At 43.9% G+C, this 20035-nt stretch overlaps 1 protein-coding gene across 2 annotated transcripts in view; it reads right to left on the bottom strand.

The window, feature by feature from the left end:
- The window catches only part of Tbc1d1 (TBC1 domain family member 1), a 175767-nt gene that overhangs the window by 64294 nt on the left and 91438 nt on the right, over positions 1-20035 (bottom strand). For both annotated transcript variants that reach the window (XM_051174030.1, XM_051174031.1), the window contains 7 exons: positions 19446-19889; positions 17231-17320; positions 15274-15381; positions 14533-14665; positions 9107-9198; positions 5134-5244; positions 973-1101 (listed from right to left, as the gene is read on the bottom strand). In XM_051174030.1, the coding sequence (XP_051029987.1) occupies positions 973-1101; positions 5134-5244; positions 9107-9198; positions 14533-14665; positions 15274-15381; positions 17231-17320; positions 19446-19889 (1107 nt within the window). The remainder of the gene's footprint in view (positions 1-972; positions 1102-5133; positions 5245-9106; positions 9199-14532; positions 14666-15273; positions 15382-17230; positions 17321-19445; positions 19890-20035) is intronic.

Below are 20035 nucleotides of genomic sequence, written 5' to 3' on the forward strand. Positions count from 1 at the left end.
CACTCAATAAATAGCTCTTTCCTGAGTCACAGGTGGCCATAACCACCACCGGCATGTCACACAATCACGCTGCATCCCTCTGGGAACTCTCAAAGGCAAGCCAGACCTTTCCAGCCGTGGTTTTATAACTGGACTGCTCTGAATTCTCTTAAGGGTTGTTGTGAAGTTCTCAGTAATACCACTGGACAAAGTCATGTTTAAGTGACTCACGCTTCAGAGGGAATATGCCCTAACACTTAAGAATTACAATGAATTAACACTAAGAATTACAATGAAATAGTGCAAGCCCTAAAGGTGCCAGGTTTTGATTAGTTAGAAGTGACATAAGACTATTCACACACAGGAAACAGGAGAATGCTTTCCTCAGGAACTAACTCCCAGGTGATGCTCAGTGTACTTGGCCCTCCCTAGAGAGCCCTTGTGGGCAACTTTCTCTACAAGGTACTTAGTTCTCTACAAATGTAACCTTAGATAATAGGCAAATGAACGAAATAAAGCTAGCTTTATTTACACAAACACAAGGCTGGTAAGACTTGGCCCATGGGTCAAATATTTCATGAATGTGCTTATAGGGAGTTCCAAACACTTACCAAAAGGAGCTGATAGGACAGTTTACAAAACTGTCCCCAGGGACACCAGGAAAGATGGGGCTACCTCTTGGCATACATAATCTCTGTTCTTTATAGGGACTATACAAATGCATCACTCTTGGGAGCAGAGAATCCCACTGGGTAGACTACAAAGGAGTGTAAATTTCTCAGCACTTGGGACCTTGAGGCAGTAGGGTTTGGGAGTGTGAAGACAGGCTATGCTACACAGTGTGATACCATCTCAATAAATCAATGAAAAAAAAAAAACAAATAAAACGTAGATAATTATTGCTCTAAGTCTGATAAGACATAAAACCGAGCTGAATCCTGGGCTCTGTTTAAGAACTGCTCAGTTGAAGTGAGAGGGAAGGATGCCACCTACCCGGGACAGGATGCTCTCCAAGGATTCTGTTAAGGACCTCTTTGCTCTGTTCTTCAGCATATCTAGCCTGAACCGGGTAGCGCTGGGGGGCAGTTCACTCCCAATATTCTCTGCTGCCACCTGTGCTGTCTAGAAAGAGAAACAAAAGTTGACTCCCACCCTTCTGAGTACACGAACCCTGTGGGACCCATCGCTTTGGGGGCCTGGGGTCCCCTGTGCTCCTTAGTGACATGCCTGCAAGGCCTGTGCACACTTCGCCGTCTGAAATAAACTGAGAAGATGTGCTCCCACCCAGTCTAATTAGCTACCTTTTAGGCTACGCGACTGAATCAGAACCTTGCTGTTTCCTAACTGTGGCCTTGTGCACAATCCCCATTTTCTCAGAGCCTGGTAAATTGGGAGCAGTAATCATCCAATCACATCTCTGTGTTATGAGACTACAGCGGGAGGGAGAGAGGCAAGCACTGAGCGTAGGACCTGAGACAGAAACTACTTTGCCAACCTTTTAAAAATAAAGCAATAACTTAACCTGTGGGGCATTTCAGGGAAGTTAAAAATTAAGTTTATCCACTGAATCCACCCTCCTGTCACACACTTTGTCCCTTTTTAGCATCTGTCTCCCCCCTTTCCTCTCTTACCCCTGTGATTTCATGATCCCTTTTCTCCTCTGAAACCTGGCTTCCCTCTCTCAGCTACACACGACATTAAACCAAAAGCACGGTGGAGTATGACAGCCGCTAAATATGTAATGTTACTTGTTAACAAGTAGATGTTGCCAAAAAATTACCTCCCACAATCCGCACCTTCAGCTGTACATGGACTCTTACCTGACTGCTTCCTGATGGATGACAATTCGTTCAGAAAAAGACAAGCAAGCAAGCCCTCAACCACTCAAAATACCAACACATTCTGTCCCTACTCCATGACTATCACGTATGACGAGACCCTATGTTCCGGCGACTGCTCTCAGGAATCATTACACGTCACTGAAACCTCCCGACCACTAGTATCCCCCACCATGTCAGCCAGTACCCTGAATTTGGTGTTTATTATATTAATTCATACATGTATCCATCAAATATATGCTGCCTAGCATGCAAATAAACACCTAGGTAAAAGGTGTCACTGGTCGTGGGAATGTGAATTTGTGTGGCTGCTATGGAAGTTAGCATGGAGTTTTTTCAGAACTCTAAAAGGAGAACTACCATGTGACCCAGCTGGGCCATTCTTGGGCATGCACTAAACCATCATACACAGAGACACCGTGACATCCATATTTACTGCAGTACTGCTCACAAGAGCAAGGGACAGAATCAGGGTAGGTGCCCATTAACAGATAGATAAGAGATAATGTGATGCACACACACTACAGACATATAAAAGAACAAAATTACATCACCTGAGGGGAGTGGATGGAACTGGAGATAACCATGTTAAGTGAAATAAGCCAGATTCAGAAAGACAAATGCCACTTTTTCTCTATGTAGAATCTAGATTTAAATCACACAACACACACACACACACACTAGACATGCAAAATAAAAAAGTACCATACTGCACAAATTTCTATGCAATTATCTCTCTTCTCCCAATATTGTTTTTGAGATTTATCCATGCTAACAATGTTTTTTGGTTCATTCACTTCAGCCCAAAGACAGTTTTATTGAATTGTACAACCAATCTATTCCTGTCCCTACTATTAAATATTTATCCCCTTTTTCAATTTTTTTTTATTTTTATTATTTATTTTTTGCTGTTGTGAATGAGGACACGGTGAACTCTCATGCACAGCTCCTTAAGCATGCACACAGAAGGTTCTACAAGGGAAATATTGGGGATACCCTTGCTGGTCACAGGCACCAAGCATCTGCAGCAATGCCAGGTTATCACCAACAGCAGGTATCTCCCAGAAATGATCCCAATTCATAGCCTCAGCATCAGCACGTGAGGACCAACCTGCTAGGGCACTGTCAGCATCCTTATAGTTCTGCCAAACTGATGGATACACAATGCTCTGTGGATATGGCCTAATTCCTACTACTAGTAAGCAAAAACTTTTTTATATTTTTTTTCAAACATTCAAAGACTCTTTGCCTTCTCTGGAATAATGAAATCCCAATTCACTGATGAATGTTCTACCCCTCCAGTGTTTAGGCGAGAAAGTAGGGGTTTAGATAAGAGCGACAGTCTGATAAGAGCTACATTAATTGTTCACTTTTATAAATTCCACATATTATTCATAATTAGGACATCTGTGAGAAGAATAGCTACTAGCTTAATATTTCTTCAAGGAACACTAACATTTTTATCCCTGTGTTCTCCTAGTGGACAGCAAGCAGCACTGAGTAGGAAATATGAATTCTCAGCTTAAGAGATGATGGAAGAGACATGTTTGTCAGACAGCCCTGTAGAGAACATGTGCCTGATTAAAATTATGACTAAAATAATATACTTAGCCTTCACTAGCAAGTTTCTTCATGTCTGTTCATACTTCAACTCTAAAATGTGTATTTTACTACCCAATTAAAAATGATGTGGTAGCCAGGTATATTGGCACATGCCTGTACTCTAGCACCCAGAACGCAGGGGCAGAAGCCAACGGATAGCTGTGAGTTCAAGACCAATCTGTTCTACATAGCAAAGAAAAAAAAAAAAAGTGTCTGTAAACTGAATGGGATAGCTCATAAGCATGATATACTACAAATGCCAGTCCTGACTGTGAAGCTCCGTCTCTTTCATATCAGTCTCTCGCGTTTGGAAAATAGAAACAAGGATTAAAAAAATTTCTCCAAGGGGCTGAACTATGCCCAAATCATAAAGGTATTACCTTGAGTTCATAAAAATTAATTTGTACTTAGGTCAAAACTTCCATCTACTACTATAAATAAGTGCTTCATTCTGTTTTTTCTAACAGTTATATGATTTTAAAATTATCACTTTCCTGTCAGACTGACTCAAAGAAAAAATAGTCATATTATTGTGGCACAAAGTGTTAAAAGGCTGTGTGGGGTGTGTGTGTGTGTGTGTGTGTGTGTGTGTGTGTGTGTGTGTGTGTGTGTGTTCGCACTGCGTGCACATGCGACCGTGTGCACGTGAGAGTGTCTGTGTAAAATAAATCAGCTGAAGTGAAAAAGAGAAGTAAGTCACTGGAAAGCTTGACTGGGTGGGGCCATACCACTAGGAAAGAGGTGGGCTCAGGACCCCGAAAGGCTAGGGCGGGAGGGCTGGCTGCAGACTGAGGCCAAGAGCTCAGGGCACAGTTGATATCCAAGGGGTCAGGCCACCACTCCAATGAGATAGCAGTTTCTGGGACCACAAGAGCTCTAACAGTTCCGGAGAAGAACTTGACTGCCAAAGCCAACTGGCAAGCAGACACCAACCGGAGGGAGCTGCTAAGCCTGCGCCCAAGTGAAACAGCACCGGGTTAGTTACCAGACGGCAAAGGAGCCTGTGCGGAGCGGAGCACAGGGCACAGCTCTCTGCCGTGGGAATGTGTGTCTGGAACAGGTTTAAAATATAACAAAGTACACTTTTACAAAGCTGAGGAACCTGATGGCCGTTCACTGATTTTTTTCCCTTCTAGATTTTCCATATCAGTAACTTCAGCAAATATAAAATGCTCAGGGGTTGAAGCTATTAATAATGAATTAGTAAGAGAAACAGGGGACTTGGTCCATGACACATGTATGCTGGACCCCATACTCGAAGGTCCTGAAGGCAGAGTCTGCAGAGATGGGAAGTCCCAGTTTCTGGCAGGAACAGGCATGGGGGGAGATAGCACCCCGTCATCCAAATGGAATAACGGAAGTCCTGACTGAATGACACGGAGCCAGGCTTCCCCACGCCGCATCCGGGAGGCCAAGGACACTGTCACACGTTTACATAGCATTTATACAACAAGAAACTTAAAGGCCCTGAATGTACTCCCAGGGGCAGCTGGACAAAGGCAATGAAGACCAGCTTCCCACGTCATACAACTCTTTAGATCCAAGCCGTGGCTACAAGCCACTATAGTGCAGACTGAAACGGCTCGCCATCTTTAACACAACTAACTCTCCCTCATTTCTCTTTGTGTGCAATAATGAAAACAAAGCTGACGGAGGAAAAGAGGCTTCGTGTAGAGTGGCCCCACACAAGTGCGAGGGGTCATGAGCTGCGTACCTGCTTTGGCTCCCCAATGTGGCTGTGCTCTTTTTGCTTCTCTTCGTATAAACATCTCAGAAAAGAAATAATTAATTCATTCTCTCGCTGCTCGTTTCTTGGCCTCAATTTCTTTTGGAGAAAAAGAAAAACAGAAGCATAAACATATTTATCTTTAATTGTCAACAAAGCTGCTAACACATCCCCTAGTAACTGGTGCTTTTCCTCAATGCTCTCACTAGGGGGCACCAGTGACCCTCAGAGTGGAGGCAATTATTTAAAAGAACAGACCCTGAGCCAGATTTACGAGATGATCTTTAATGCTCTTTTACAAGACAAATTTTTTAGCATCAGATAGTGGCGGTCAAAATAGTTAATAAACAGCTTTCAAAATCTCTGTAAACACCCGAAGTCATAATGATTACACATTTATAGGCTCTTAAGGTTAAGGACCTACAAGGAACACAGCAATTGGATCGAGATCAACAGCCGGGTGGCATCCCCGTGAAACAGGTATGAGAAACTGCATGTCAGATTCTCATGCTGGCCCCCCTCCCTCCCTTTCCCCTTCCCCTCCCCTCCCTCCCCTCCCCTCCCCTCCCTTCCCCTTCTCTCCCCCCTTCCCCTCCCTCCCCTTTCCCTCCCCTTCCCCACTTTAGCCTTTTTTCTTTTAACATCCTCTCCAGGGCTTTTAATTTGTTAGCAGGGATGGTAAACCCTTCTACAAATTAGCACATGTACATTTTATTTACTTGCAGAAACCAATTTATTCTGTCTAGCTTCCCCTAACAGACTATGGCCTCCTCTAGCTCCCAAATCTTTGCATTATAAACATAAACAAAACCAATTACCCAAATTACCTCAGAGAAACACAGTATCTGATCCATGAGCTTTGCTAAGACTGTCAGCTCCACTGCCCAGCCCTCCTACTTATCTCCACACTGCTAGCCTGCCCCTTAACAAGTCAAGAGAGTGACAAACAGATCAGCTATACAAGCAGTAGAGTCTGGGTCAATGCCATTATTGGCAAATTTCTCCCCAGCTAACTAAGGATCAGTAGTGGTATTATCCTTAGAGTCACGAGCATTAAAGACAAAGGAAGCCTTAATCCAGACTTCCGACATGCTCTTCCTTAGAAAAAGGTCATTTTAAATGGCAAGTTTTAAAGGTTGACAAGATGGCTCAGCAGAGGCACTTACTGCCAACTAGCTGACCCAAGTTGATCAATTACACAGGTGACAGACAGATAAAGAGAGAGCGGGACAAACAATTCACATGGGCAGACAATGAAATCGCAAGCAGGCATGATAGAGTACTGCAGTTGCTGCCCACTGACAACAGGAGCCATGAGACCTCACTGGAACTCATTAAGCATCCCAAGGCAATCCCTGCAGTGCAGCAGAATGTATGATCTAGTGCCACACAAAGTCAAGAAATAAATACTTCCTCAAAACAACTGTGAAATATGGAGAGGCTACCCTCCTACTGCATTCAAAAAGATGAGGGATGTGTCATCACCCTAAAATCTCTCTTGTGGTTTCAGCATTCTCTACAGTGGCTAAACTTCTTTCAAGTTTTATACACATTCATTAATCAGAGTGACAATCATGAAAATGATTATGAATCAAGTTGAGTAGCATCACTTTGCGGTCAATAATTAACTTGCTTGTTCACAATCAGAGGTGTGAGGAGCTGGGATGGCGGTTACGGGGGTGGGGGAGGAGGTTGTAAAAATGAGGTTTGTTTATCAGGAAAGAAAAGGTTCTATGCTCAACCTTGGTGCTGACTCCACAAGTACAAAGACCATACATTTGCTTGCTTTTCTATAAGTGTTTCCATCAATTTAAACAACCCAAAACAGCCAACTTCTTGCTAAAGGTTAATTTATTTCTTAACCTTGTTTCTCCAAGTGTCTTCTACAGTATCATAAAAGCAACATAAAAAAATCCTGATACTGACAGTTAAGTGTCAGAATACTGAAAAAGTCTAAGGTGCTCCAAGGAAGTCACTTAAGACATGCTTTACTTGGATTTCACACTTGATATTTAATTAAAGACTTTGAACCCTTATTTCTGTTATTATCACTGCAGTGTCAGCTTTAAGGAAGTTACTTCTGCTGAAGATGGCCAATGCATTTGGGGTGCTCGAAGAGTGAGGCACATGAGAAGAGAAGGGAATCTGTGTTGTCGTTGGCACAGACGATCCCCTAGGTATGTCTGAAAATCACACACTTCAAGCTTGTAAATGAAAGGTAGTTCTGTGGTGTTGTTGGTTCTTTTAGGAGATGAAAGGCTAATATCCCAGTGCCCATCTGCCATCATTTACTCTGAGGGCTCAAGATCTGTGGCCATCATCTCTATTTCCATTTGTTTAGTTATTATTTAAGCTTTCTCCTAAAAGAAGCAAAGTATAATATACATTTTTTAATGAAAAAATAATAAGTATGAATTTTAAAGGTAATTACACTGGCCTTATATAATTGACCTTTGGGAGGGTTTTTCAGAAATTAATTACCCCCCCCCAGGAAAGACTACATCCCATTTTTATATGACCTTTTTGAACTGTGAATCTTCAAATACATTAGTAGGGTAACTACCACCCACCACTGATTAGTGACTGAGCCTATAAAATGTTTTAGAAAAAACCATGGGCCATGCAGGAAGGCCATCAATACATCACCAGAAAAGATCAGACTGTATCTCTCAAAAGAAGCCAGTGTTTGCACTGGTGGAGGGTAATGGATGAGCTGGCTTTTCCAGGACAGTGAACAGCATGGCTACTTCTGTTCTTCAGAGAGAGCAAACTCCAGAGCTGTGAGAATACTAAATTGCACTCTGCAATACCAGCCGGACGCTTCTGCTTTTTCAGTGAACTTTTACCATCTGCTTTTTTCAAGCGTCTCCTTGTTTGTGGAGGAGCGAGATCATACCCATTAGACTTATCACTACCGCAGGACAGGGTTCTGGGAATTGCACATACTGAGTGAGCATCATCACACTGTCTAGGGAAAACACCATGGTGTTGTCTGTATCAAAGTGGAAACCTGCATTAGGGAAGGGAGTCAGTCTTCTGTGCTTGCCAGGATGATGCTCCCAGAGTGACTTGGTAGTACCACGCCCTTAGCGGGTTGGTACTGAAGGCCTTGGCTTTAGTTGCAATGCATTAAGAATGAGAAGCAAAGTTGTGAGTCTCAACAAAACACAAAGGCAAATAAAAATTATGAAAACAACCCTCAAGGCCATTTGTGAAATTAAAACAACAACAAACAACCTTTCTTATTCTTTCTTTCTAAAATGCATGCCAATCCTACAGAAGAACAAGGGAATTAGAGAACTTTACTGAAAGACCAGAAAGAAAAGCATACCGTTTCATGGCCTCCCCCACGAGGGGTGAGAACACACTCAGTTCCCTGCTTGTGTGGTGTAATCACCCTCTAACTGTAGACCCTGCCAAGTCACTAGTGGAGACACTTGCTGCCTTTGAAAAGTACCAGGAAACTACCAAGATGGCTCCCTGCTCCGCAGACATGAAAACTGTCGAGTGAGCTCATCAGAGATGCTCAGCACCAGGCCATCGCTGGCTGACACACTGGGCCTGGTTTGCCCAGATGCAGCAGCTGCAAGCAGGATGAGAGGGGCCTTCCAGGTTTAATGCATGCAGCTTGTGAGGGTGCTTCTCTATGTGGTGGTTTTGTTCTGCTCTCATTTTTGGGTTCCTATTATTACATGGCTCTAGACACATATCTTCAAAAATGGAAAGACAAGTGTTGAGAACAATTATGCTTAAAGCCATATACGCAAATATCTTGTGACTCCCACAGTGAGAGATGGAATCCCGAGTGGCAAGAGGCTGACAGAAGTTCCCAGGGAACAGAGGCGAGCACGTGGACCCACACCCAGGCCTTCTGTCCCCTGGTCTGAGGGTCTTCCTACACAGGGCACTGCACAAGCAGACTGCCTGGTACCGTCCCACCAGACACTACAGGGCACTGTACCTGAACTTCCTCGAAAATGGCTGCCTGCTCCTGATTGGTCAGCGTGGTCAGGTGCTTCTGGAGTTCTAGTTTGGTTTTAGATGAATTCATTCCTGTTGGGAAGAGAGAAGACAGCATTCAGAGCTGCAGTTACCACCTTCCAGAATCATCCACCCACTTCAGGACACTTGTGTTTGACAACAATGCCGGCTTTGAACGGCACGCTGTCAAGTGCTGTGCACCAGGCATCCAGCCTGCATCCTTCACTGGGAGTATTCAGGAAAGCCAAGGACACAAGACTTATAAAACGCCTTCTAATGCCACCCATTTTTAGCTCCAAATTACTTTCTCGGTGTTAAATTACTGTTGACAATCCAAACATTTTCTTTAAAAATGACGAACTCTTCCAACCACGAGAACATGAAAACACTTTCTTAATGAAAATCAAGTGGTACTGAGTTGAAAACTGATCCACATTTCTTCCTTCGACTCTATTCACGTCCCCTCCAGTGACGGACGGTGCCCCTCCTACCATAGCTTAAGTCTTAAGACCGGTTCAGTCAAGATTACGAAGGATTCTGAGGAACACTCACCAAAATGAATACATAAAAGCTCAGAAACCATTAGAATCTATCATTAAGACATTCCATTCCTGCGTGAATACAATTCAGGACCCAGTTTCTGAGTTTTCAGGTAAAAAACGTCACGGCGACTTTGAGAACAAAAGTGTGTGCTAACCCAACCATCCTGGGATAAAGGCCTGTTGCTGGCTTCTTCTACTAGGCCACATTTCCCCATGCTGAGGGCTGGAGAAAAGCCCGCCAGAGCAGGGAATCCATGGGGACTCAAGAAACTCACTTTATGGTTGAGTTTGGTGCAGTGCACAGGAGCCTGGGAACTCGGGGGAGGTCAGAAGGCCCGTCAGTGGCCAGGCTGTCCAACGTCAAAGTCCTCCCTAACTGGCACAGGGTGCTGACTCTATGCAAAATAGGGCAGGCACCTCAGCTTCTAGAATGTTATTCTTCATTACTTGGTCTTCAACCAAGATGAACTCTAAAAGGCAACCATAAAACTAATGCCATTTCATTCAATACTTCAAATGTTGAAGCCTCAAAATAAATCACTGAGGTAGGAACTTAGTTTTCAGTAACCCTGACATAGATAAGAAACTGAGACTCTGAAATCACGTATTTAGTCCAAAGTCATCCACAAATAAGGAGGCAAACTGTCTGCCTCCAGAAACCAGATTCCTGTGGTCCTTACTGAGTCTTGACTGGCAGAGCCAAATGACGCCAACACACAGGTGGCTCCGGTGCAGAGGTGACTTCAGAGGTGGGTTGAAGTAGAGAAAAGGCTGTGATGGGGTGATTATCAACTATCCCTGCTACCTGCAGGGTTACACGGAGCTAGGGGAGTAGGCTCATGGCTTTCTATAGAAATTCTTTAATACTGAATCACAATCATGCTTGAATTTATTAATAAAATACTCAGTAATCACAACTAAAAATCCTCCCAAATATGAAAAGATGTCTCTAATGTAGTCTAAACATCAAACTCTGGAGCTACTGTACTACTGTTAGCAAGTGGGGGAAACTATAACTCTCCAGGAAGTTAGAGTAGTTGGTCTACTAAAAACATCAGATGCAATCCGAAGCCTCATCCTTTTCTCCACTGGATGGATGGACAGGTTTCCTGACTGGCCCCAGGCAGACTTTGGATGCTTCAATATGGCAGGTCCTTCTACCTCAACTTAGTATTTTGTTTTTCAGAGAGAGCATGATTAATGTTATAATCTCCAAAATGTCCCTCTAAACTCTGAAATAAACAAAATACTATTCAATACCACAGCATTTGGGTAGTTATATAGTTCACATAAGTAATTCAGAGTAGCTTCGCTTCTTAGAGGCTGTGCAAGGGTATCAGCATTGAGTGGCTAGTGAAACCACACATACAATGTAGTTACTCTGTCTTATACGTACAGCTTGACTACAACAACTGCTTAAGGAAACACTCTACAAGTCTTTCTTCTTGTTTCCGTGGTTGTGTTACCAGTCCTTTCTATAGTTTGTGAAGTGCTTGGTCAAATCATAACTTCCTGATAGGACTTTTTGGCAGTACAGGGGATTGAACCCAGGGTGTTATGAAAGCAAGCCAAGCACTCTATCAATGAACCACAGCCTTGGATTTTGGAGCCTTTTAGATGTTAGGATTAGGGATGCTCAATTGGTAATGACAAGATGCTTGGTTCTTAGTGATGGAACCTGGAACCTCAAACATGCTAGGTCAGTGCTAGGTCAGACTGAACTATGTCCCCACCCAAGACTACCCTCACAGTAATATACAATGGCTTTCAGTAAATCATTCCATTCCACTTACTGGGACTGGGACTACAAAAACCAATGGACCCAAAAATCTGTCCATTAAGTCATCAGTACTTCTAACCAAGGTGGCCTTTCATAATTCCCCATCTATCCCTTTAAAAAACGTTTCCCACACAGTGGGTAAAACACACACTCTCCAGACTCCTCATGGCTCTGTGGAATGTGTAATGGATGCTTTGTACAATTTTCTGCCTTAGCTGGAATTTATCAAATGACTATTCTCCAAACTACAAGAGCGAAATCTTGATCCTGATTAAAAATTCCGGCTACAACTTTTTGAATACTCAGGCCCAATACAGATTTCCCAAATGGAACTCGGCAGTAGTGAACTCTGTAGATCATGATCTCCTCTATCTGTGAAGTCACTGCTGACTTCTTAATACACCCCGAGGGGCATCTCCATCATCATTTACCTTATCTGTGACAGCCATCACGAAAGAACTAGTGAGCCTCTCAGTCGGGCTCTCATGTTAAAGCAACATCTCATTCCCAGATACAGTTTATATACTGTCAGCAAATAGTAACCACATGGAAACTTGGGAACTAGTTTTAAAAATACATCAATCATGCTCATTTCAAGGGCTCTGTAATGCCCAAAGTGAACCCTTTCAGAATTTATGATGTCAACTACTAAGTCATCTTACTAAAAAATATAAATAAACCAGATAACATTTCATTCCTATTAAGACAGCTACCGTCATAAAATTTGTTTTTGTAAGGACGCAGAGAAGTTAGAATCTGCGTAGGTTGCAAATATAATCGTTACAGAACAGTACGGAGGGACTGAAAGATAAGACTTACTGTGCTGACTAGTTTTATGTCAACTTGACACAGGCTAGAGTCATCTGATAGGAGGGAACCTCAATTGAGAAAATGCCCCCCATAAGATCAAGCTGAATGCAGCCTGTAAGGCATTTTCTTAATTAATGATCAATGGGGGAGAGCCCACCCATTGTGGGTGGTGCCATCCCTGGGCTGGGGATCCTGGGTGCTATGAGAAAGCAGGCTGAGCAAGCCATGAGGAGCAAGCCAGTAAGCAGCACCCCTCCACGGCCTCTGCATCAGCTCCTGCCTCCAGGTCCCTGCCCTGTGTGAGCTCCTGTCCTGACTTCCTTCAGTGATGGACAATGATGTAGAAGTGTGAGCCAAATAAACTGTTTGCTTTCCAAGTTGCTTTGCTCATGGTGTTTTATCACAGCAACAGAAACTCTAAGTAGGACACTCACCATAAAAATCAGCAATGTCACCCCCCACCAGAAGAATTGGAAGCAGAAACCTGAGCAGATGTTTATACCAATATTCTTAGCATTGCTGCTCACACAGTCAAAGGGGAAAAAAAGAACCCAAATGTTCAATGGTGAATAAACAGATGGCAACATTATTCAGCTATACAAAGAAATACGATTCTGATACATACAAAATGAGCAAACCCCGAAGACATAATGCTAAATGAAAGGAAGGAAGGAAGGAAGAAAGGAAGGAAGGAAGGAAGGAAGGAAGACAAATCCCACTGATTCCACTATAGGTAGCTAGATTAATTCGCTTTGTAGAATCAGAAAGGAAGGGTGTGGTGGGGAGAGGGGGTGGCTCCGTAGTAAGAGTGCTTGCTCTGCAAGCAAGCAGACCTGAGTCAAAGCAGGGCATCCCCCCTGTGCCTGCCGGTAACTCCTGCACTGGGGGACAGAGACAATGGACTCAGCACTCCCAGCCAGACTAGCCCAGCTGAAAATAGCTTCTGGTTCAGTGAGAAACCCTGGCTCAGGACAAGGCAGAGAGTCACAGAGGAAAGCACTGTCTCCCTGCTCTGGCTACTGCATGTGTGGGCACCACAATTACACCCCCCCCACACACACACGTGGGAAAACAAAGCAGAATGGTAGTTGCTTCGGGCTATGGGAACCTTACAAAGAGGCAAGACTGCTCAATGAATATGATTCAGTTAGATGAGGAGGTTCTGGAGATGGACAGTAGTCAGGCGTTACTCCACACTAAATGGACTTAAGACCACTGAACTGTATGTTTTGTTTTTAAATGAAAACTATAAATTTTATGTTTGGGTATATTTTTTCTCACGATTATTTGGAAAAAAAGTGTGTTTTTGTTTTGTTTTGTTTTGAAGTCAAAATGTCAATATAGTCTTTCTTTACAGAATTATAGTTTGTGACAAGTATTCTAGATACACAATAATCACATCTTGTTTTTACAATTGGGTAATTTAAATGATATAACGGTCTCAAAAACCACAAAAAAAAATATTTAGAAATCTTCCTACAGATAGGACAAGATACAAAATGAAGGAAAGAGAAACACAAAACACCTCCCTTTTCAGATCTTTCAAAAGAGCACTGACCACCCTCTACCAGCCCTCCCTGCTGACCCACGGCAGCAGAACATTCCCTGCTCAAGAGGGTCTTTCCAGTCCTGAGAGATAGTTGGCTCCAGTAACAGTGAGGGTGGTGCATCCTGGGATTGCATATATGCTAGCTTATCCCTAGATGGCTTTAATCTCCCAATAATTTATTTGTAAAATCATACAACAATTCACTTTTTTTCTCACAAACGTGGTGAAGACAAAATTGATAACTGATAACTCAGCACAGTAACTGACTCCTCTTAATATCAAATACCCACAAATGATACCATTCATTCCACTGTAAACTATAGTACAGCCTGCTCTCCGTTCCCCTCCATCCAAACTGCGCTGGCAGAGATTACAGGTGACCCTCAAGCCTTTAGGTCTCATTTTCCGATCTCTCTGTGGTGACCAATTCGAGTGGCCCAGCATTCTCCCACAGCTCAGTAAGTGTCTGGTGACGCTTTTCCTCCTAACTTCCCCACTACTCTCGGAGCCTTGGAGGCGAGATGACAAGGGGAGACAGCGGCTCTTAGCTTTGTGTCCATCATGCCAGGAAAACTTGCCACACAGCAGACATCCACTGCACTATGGAAGTCCACCTACGATGCAGCCCTCCGACACAATCCCCCTGGTGCAGCTCAAGCACAACAGGGCCACAAATACTCCCACCCAAGGCACATGTGCTACAGCTAACGGTGCCTCCTGCTTACCCTCTATCCTCTCGCAGAGTCTGTGCAGGCCCTGCAGGGGGCAGCCCTCGCACAGCTGGGCTGGTGCCTGAGCAGTCTGCTGTACCGCGGCCACGGTGAAAGCCTGCTTCAGAGTCATCATGATCTCGTCAACCTGGGCAGAGAACAACATGTCATCAGAAGTTTACAGAAAAGTCTTTGTCCTGCAAACTTTTTTCCCAGCTATTTTTCACGGACTGATGGAACACGGTGGAAATAATTGCTAGGATTGTGGTCTGTGGATGACCGCTTACAGATTCAGCGCTCTTAACACAGGTGAGGCACAGGGTAAAAGCAAGTGCCCTTTGGTCCAAAGTTCACAGGGATATTATTTTTTTAAACTTTTTTTCTTCCACATTTCTTTTTAGTACTGGGCCCCACAATATGGCTCAAGTGGGTTACAAACTTGCCCTACAGCTCTCTCGCTTCCAGTCTTCTCATCTCAGGCCTAAGCGCTGGGATTTACAAAACAGGGCCACCACACTCGGGGAAAATGAAGTTTCTAAATGCTGCGTGACAGTAAAAGCAAGCATGTCTTTCAAAACTATTGAAATTTAAAGTGAAAATTCAAATGAGTGTCAGATGCATAGCTGAGAGGTACTAGTCACAGGTGAATAACGAAGCCAAGTATCACCATGTCAGCAAAGCTCTGCAGTTCTACAGAAAACTCTGCAGGCTTGAAATTCCTCGTGGGGCTTGCAATGGGTGGCATGGTCCTCTTACCAGGGCTTCGTTTGTGCACTGGAACACGTAACAGACGAAATGAAAGCCGCCGCCGCCGCCCGAGCACTCCCGGCAGATAAACCCAAAGTGGTCCACATGCCTGATGCCCTGAGCAAGGAGGAACGAGGAGGCTTGAGTGGTATGGAGAGACAGGGATGCTCTATGGTGACACTGCCCCCTTTACAGAGCACTACGAGATCACTGCTCACATGCTTTTAAGTACAAGTCAGCATCCCAGTCAAACGTTACTTATTACCTCAGAATGAGAGTCAAGGTTTGGAAGCTCACATCCCAATGCTCGCTTCAATATTTAAAAAAGGAGCAGACAGGAAGCTGACAGAAAACCTACATCTTTGTAGCGTGGGGAGGAGCACACGGAATGAAAACTACTTCAGAAACCAACAGCACATTAGAGACTAAGAAACAGCTCTCACACCAACACACAGGAACAAACATGTACACCCAACTCACAGAGGTAACGGTTAAGAAGAGATCCAAACTGTGTTGGTACTAAATTCACAAGCAGATACTGAACTGAGCTGGCATGAAGGATGAGCAAAAAAATCACTTCTATGCTGAGGCAAGCCAGCAGCTTTGATGTCTCTGAGACAAGGCCAGGGCTCCGCCAGTTGTCACACACGCTTGCTCTGCATAAACTCAAGCGGACAGAGTGCTTGTCGCTGCTGCCTCCCAAGTCCGTCAGAAGCAACTGCAATGTCTCTTTAATCTTATGCTTATTTAATGGGCATGAGTGTTTTGCCTTGATGTATGTATGTGTACTGTGCACATGCCTGGTGTCACTGGATGTCAGATATGCATTCCAATTCCCTGGAATGGGGTTAGAATGGTCACGAGCCACCATGTGAGCAGTGGGGACAGACCCTGGGTCCTCAGCCAGAAGAAGCGTTCTCTTACACAGTGAGCCATCTCTCCAGCAACAACGGCTAGTTTTCAGCGTCACCTTGACAAGACCTAGAATCACCTGGGGGAAGGGCCTCTGGGGATGCCTGTGGGGATTATTTTCACTACATTAATCGTGCTGAGTAGATCCGCACTGAATATGGTACTGAATTCAATTCCCAGCAATGGTGACTCACAACCATCTATAATGAGATCTAGTGCCCTCTTCTGGTATGCAGGCAGAACACTATATACATAATAAATAAATAAATACATTTTTTTAAAAGAAAGAAAAAAAGGTTTCCCTACTCAACTTGTTACGAACATTAACTTGTTACCATATTTAGGAACAACATCTTTTTGGCTACTTAATTAGCTTACATTTTACAGTAACAAACAACTAAGATTTTTACATCTTATTACAGAAATGAAAAGGTGGAATATAAGAAAAAATAAATCACCAAACAGAAACATAAATGATCTCTTATTTGCCAGGACAATCCAGAGAAAACTGGCCCATCACAATTGACAGATTCCTCCCAGATCTCTCTATGAAACACAGCTGGAAGACTAACAAACACAGAAAGTTTCAAGTAGACACTGCGTTCCGGATTAAACTCCCTCAAAGTAAGTACCATTCATCATATTTACAGAAGAAATCGTGAGACATTTTTAAAAAATTAAGAATTTAAGAAAGTAGAAATGTTTCTATACAACACACGTATGAATTATATATAAAAACACATCAATTATGTATGAATCATGTATACATACATATATACCTCAATTATGTGTAAAGCATGCTTGTACATCAATTATACATAAGACATGAACACACATATAAGCATTGATACCAGTAACAGAGAAAAGAAAGTAAGGTAGCCAGTCTTCTCTAGAACACTGTTCCAACAACAAAACTGTTAATTTCATGATTATAATCTGCCTTAGTAAGCTATGAGGTAAAGAGACTACCAATTAAGATTTAAAACCTGCTTTCTCATACAATTGGCATGCATTACAAGAACTGAAATTCAATCAACCGTCTGTCTATATTTACCTGAGAGCAAAAGGATATCTCCTTAAAATTTTTCTCCAGTGCAATCTTTTTGGTGTCAGGACTGATGAGGTAAACTTCAGATTGGCCAATCTTAAAAAACAAACAAACAAAAAAAGAAAGAAAGAAATGTGGTTCTCCTGAAAACTGATTCAGTATATGTGTCATGACCTATGAGGATAAAGAGGAAAGTGGCAAGCTCTTACAAAACTCTAAGTGTATCGCTGCAAAAGACTTTCCACGTTCGCAGTTTATAGCATGGATTTCAAATGACAGGGACAAACCCCTATGTGATTGGTACAGTGGTATTTATTCTGAGAGGGAAGGACCACACAGCTAAACAATGGTAACAACCCTCAAAGTCCACATCCCCTTCAACAGGAAATTAGTTTCTATATAAGTCAATATCCCAGAAAACAATAGTTTCTATTTAAAATTTCCAAAACACCTATGGCAGCAGACTGTCACAGTGTCGGGCTAGTCTGCCTCCCTGAACGTAGTTACCTCTGAATGCTGACGTTTCTCTGTTCCTGGGTGTTGGTTTCTACAGATTTAATCCCTCCTCAGGATCAACAAGGTATTGATCACATCTTCTTATCTCTCTAACTCCCAAGCTCTTTACTCTTTGACATGAAGTATGAATCAGAGAACAAGATGTGGATGTACAGCTTTGTGCAGGCTGCAATGCCAAGGGCCGCATGGGCCACAAAGGTCTTTATTTGTTCACTTGTAACTTGTAAGCAGAGGTCCGGGAATGTGAGGTTGCTATTGGCCTCTCTGACACGACTGATTTCACACGTCACATCACTATTACGTCACATCAGCAGAGCCCTGAAGCAAGGAAGCAGAGCCAGGACAACTGAGGGGCCTGTCAGGAGGAGGAAGGCAGTGGGACAGTATCTTCAGGACTCTAGAACAGCTAGCTCCTTCCCAGCTTTCTCCCCTCGAGCTCTCTGGCCGCATGGAAACCACTGGTGACAATCACTTCCTCAAAGATGCCTCTCCTGATTCCCCGAGCGCTCACTCCCACAGCACCCACTACCTCTCCACAGTGCTCACCGCAATCGTACTGACATAATAATGGTGTGTCGGAGGCCTGTGTGCACTGCTGGGATCTAAATTCTGTGTGGGCCAGTCACTTACACACAAACGCACTGAGCAACTTCCTCGACAACACTGCAGTGTTTGGGGGAAAGCGTACAGACCACAGATTAAAGCACGCATCTTACTGCCATGCCAAGCCGGCACTCTGCAGTGCACTAGGTCAACTACGAAGGCAGGAAGTCAGCCTATTACCCTGACACACCATCTGGATTCTTAGGATTTATTATGCTTTATGCGTGTCTGTGTGTGTCTGTGTGTGTGTGTGCCTGTGTGTGTGCACGCGTGCGTGCGCGGGCACGCACGTGTGCACATGTGAGTACAGGGGACCACAGAGTCCAGAAGAGAACCCCTGGAACTGAAGTTACGGGAGGGTGCAAGCCACCTACTGTGGGTGCTACGACCCTAACTTGGTTCCTCTGTAAGAGCAGTGTGTGCCCTTACAGGCTAAGCCACCTCTCCAGATCCACTATCTACAGCCACACCACACTAACCTATGCGGTCAGTTTCCTTACTTCCTGGCCATTACATTGCCTTGGGTTAAGCACAAAAAGGCTACACTACATCTAAATCAATTTTGTCCACTACCATTGTTAAACCAAAGATGGAAAGGCAGAAATACACCATGGAAAAAGCCACAGACCAGCTAACTTCAGGAAGAGGGCACAGTACTTTCCATGTTTTTTCCCAGGAAAATCATCCATTCGGAAAAATCCAAGCCATCATGAAACTCTAATGGCTGGCTCACTTAACTATTCCTTTTTGTCCACATGGCTATCAGTTTAACAATTTTCTGTTAAAACACACACACACACACACACCAAAAAAAGAAAAGAAAAAGAAAAAGAAAAACCAAGCAAACTAAACTAGTATTTTAGTTGGGGGCATAAGTTTTAAATATAAGGTTATTTAAAAATTGTATTACCCTGATAAGTTTAAAAATTAAGAGTATTTTCCACGTGAAATTGTGTTGAAACTTACATACATTGTTTAAAATATCTTTTGAACCTCTTTTATATAACTATTCTTTCTTCAATGAAAGGGTGTTTACAACCACTGATGCATAAGACGATTTTTCTCAGACCTTAAGAATGCAGAAAACTGCCCAAGATTTTACCGTAAAGAGCATAGTTCGGTTCTCCTCCATGTCTGTGGGTTGAACCACATTGTGTCCTCCAATGAGGTGGTTCTCGATGTCACTGTCAAAGGAGCTGAAGGTGCTGCTGCGGAGGCTGGCATCCTGGAACTCCTTCCTGAAGGCCAGTGAGCGCAGCCCGGGCTGCGAGAAGGATTTGCGCATAGGCCGCGCACCCGGCACTGAGGGCTTCGGCTGCCCCGTGGGTACGTCCTGGTCCCTGTGGCTGCAGCTCACGTGGTTGAACTTCTCAATGCACTCATCGATCAGCGCCGGTGGCGCCTTCTTGTGGGCGACAGTGACCCGGCCACAGAAGAGCACCTCGAACTTTTTGGCGAAGGTGTCGTCGAACTCTGAGGGGCAGCGCAGCTCTTCCTGGCGGGCGATCTTCCCGGCCTGCCGGATGGAACTGATGATCTCAGGCACCTGTGCGAAAGGGAGCAGGGTTAGTGACCCCTGCGGCAGTGGGTTGTCCTGTGGGGCACGCTAGACCGATACCAAGGTCACAATGACATAAATGGCAGCTTCCAGAGCACCCTGGCTGCCACAGGGGCTGGGCTATACGTGGCTCA

This window comes from Phodopus roborovskii, unplaced genomic scaffold (genome assembly GCF_943737965.1).
Source record: "Phodopus roborovskii unplaced genomic scaffold, PHOROB, whole genome shotgun sequence".
In the NCBI taxonomy this organism is placed as follows: Eukaryota; Metazoa; Chordata; class Mammalia; order Rodentia; family Cricetidae; genus Phodopus; species Phodopus roborovskii.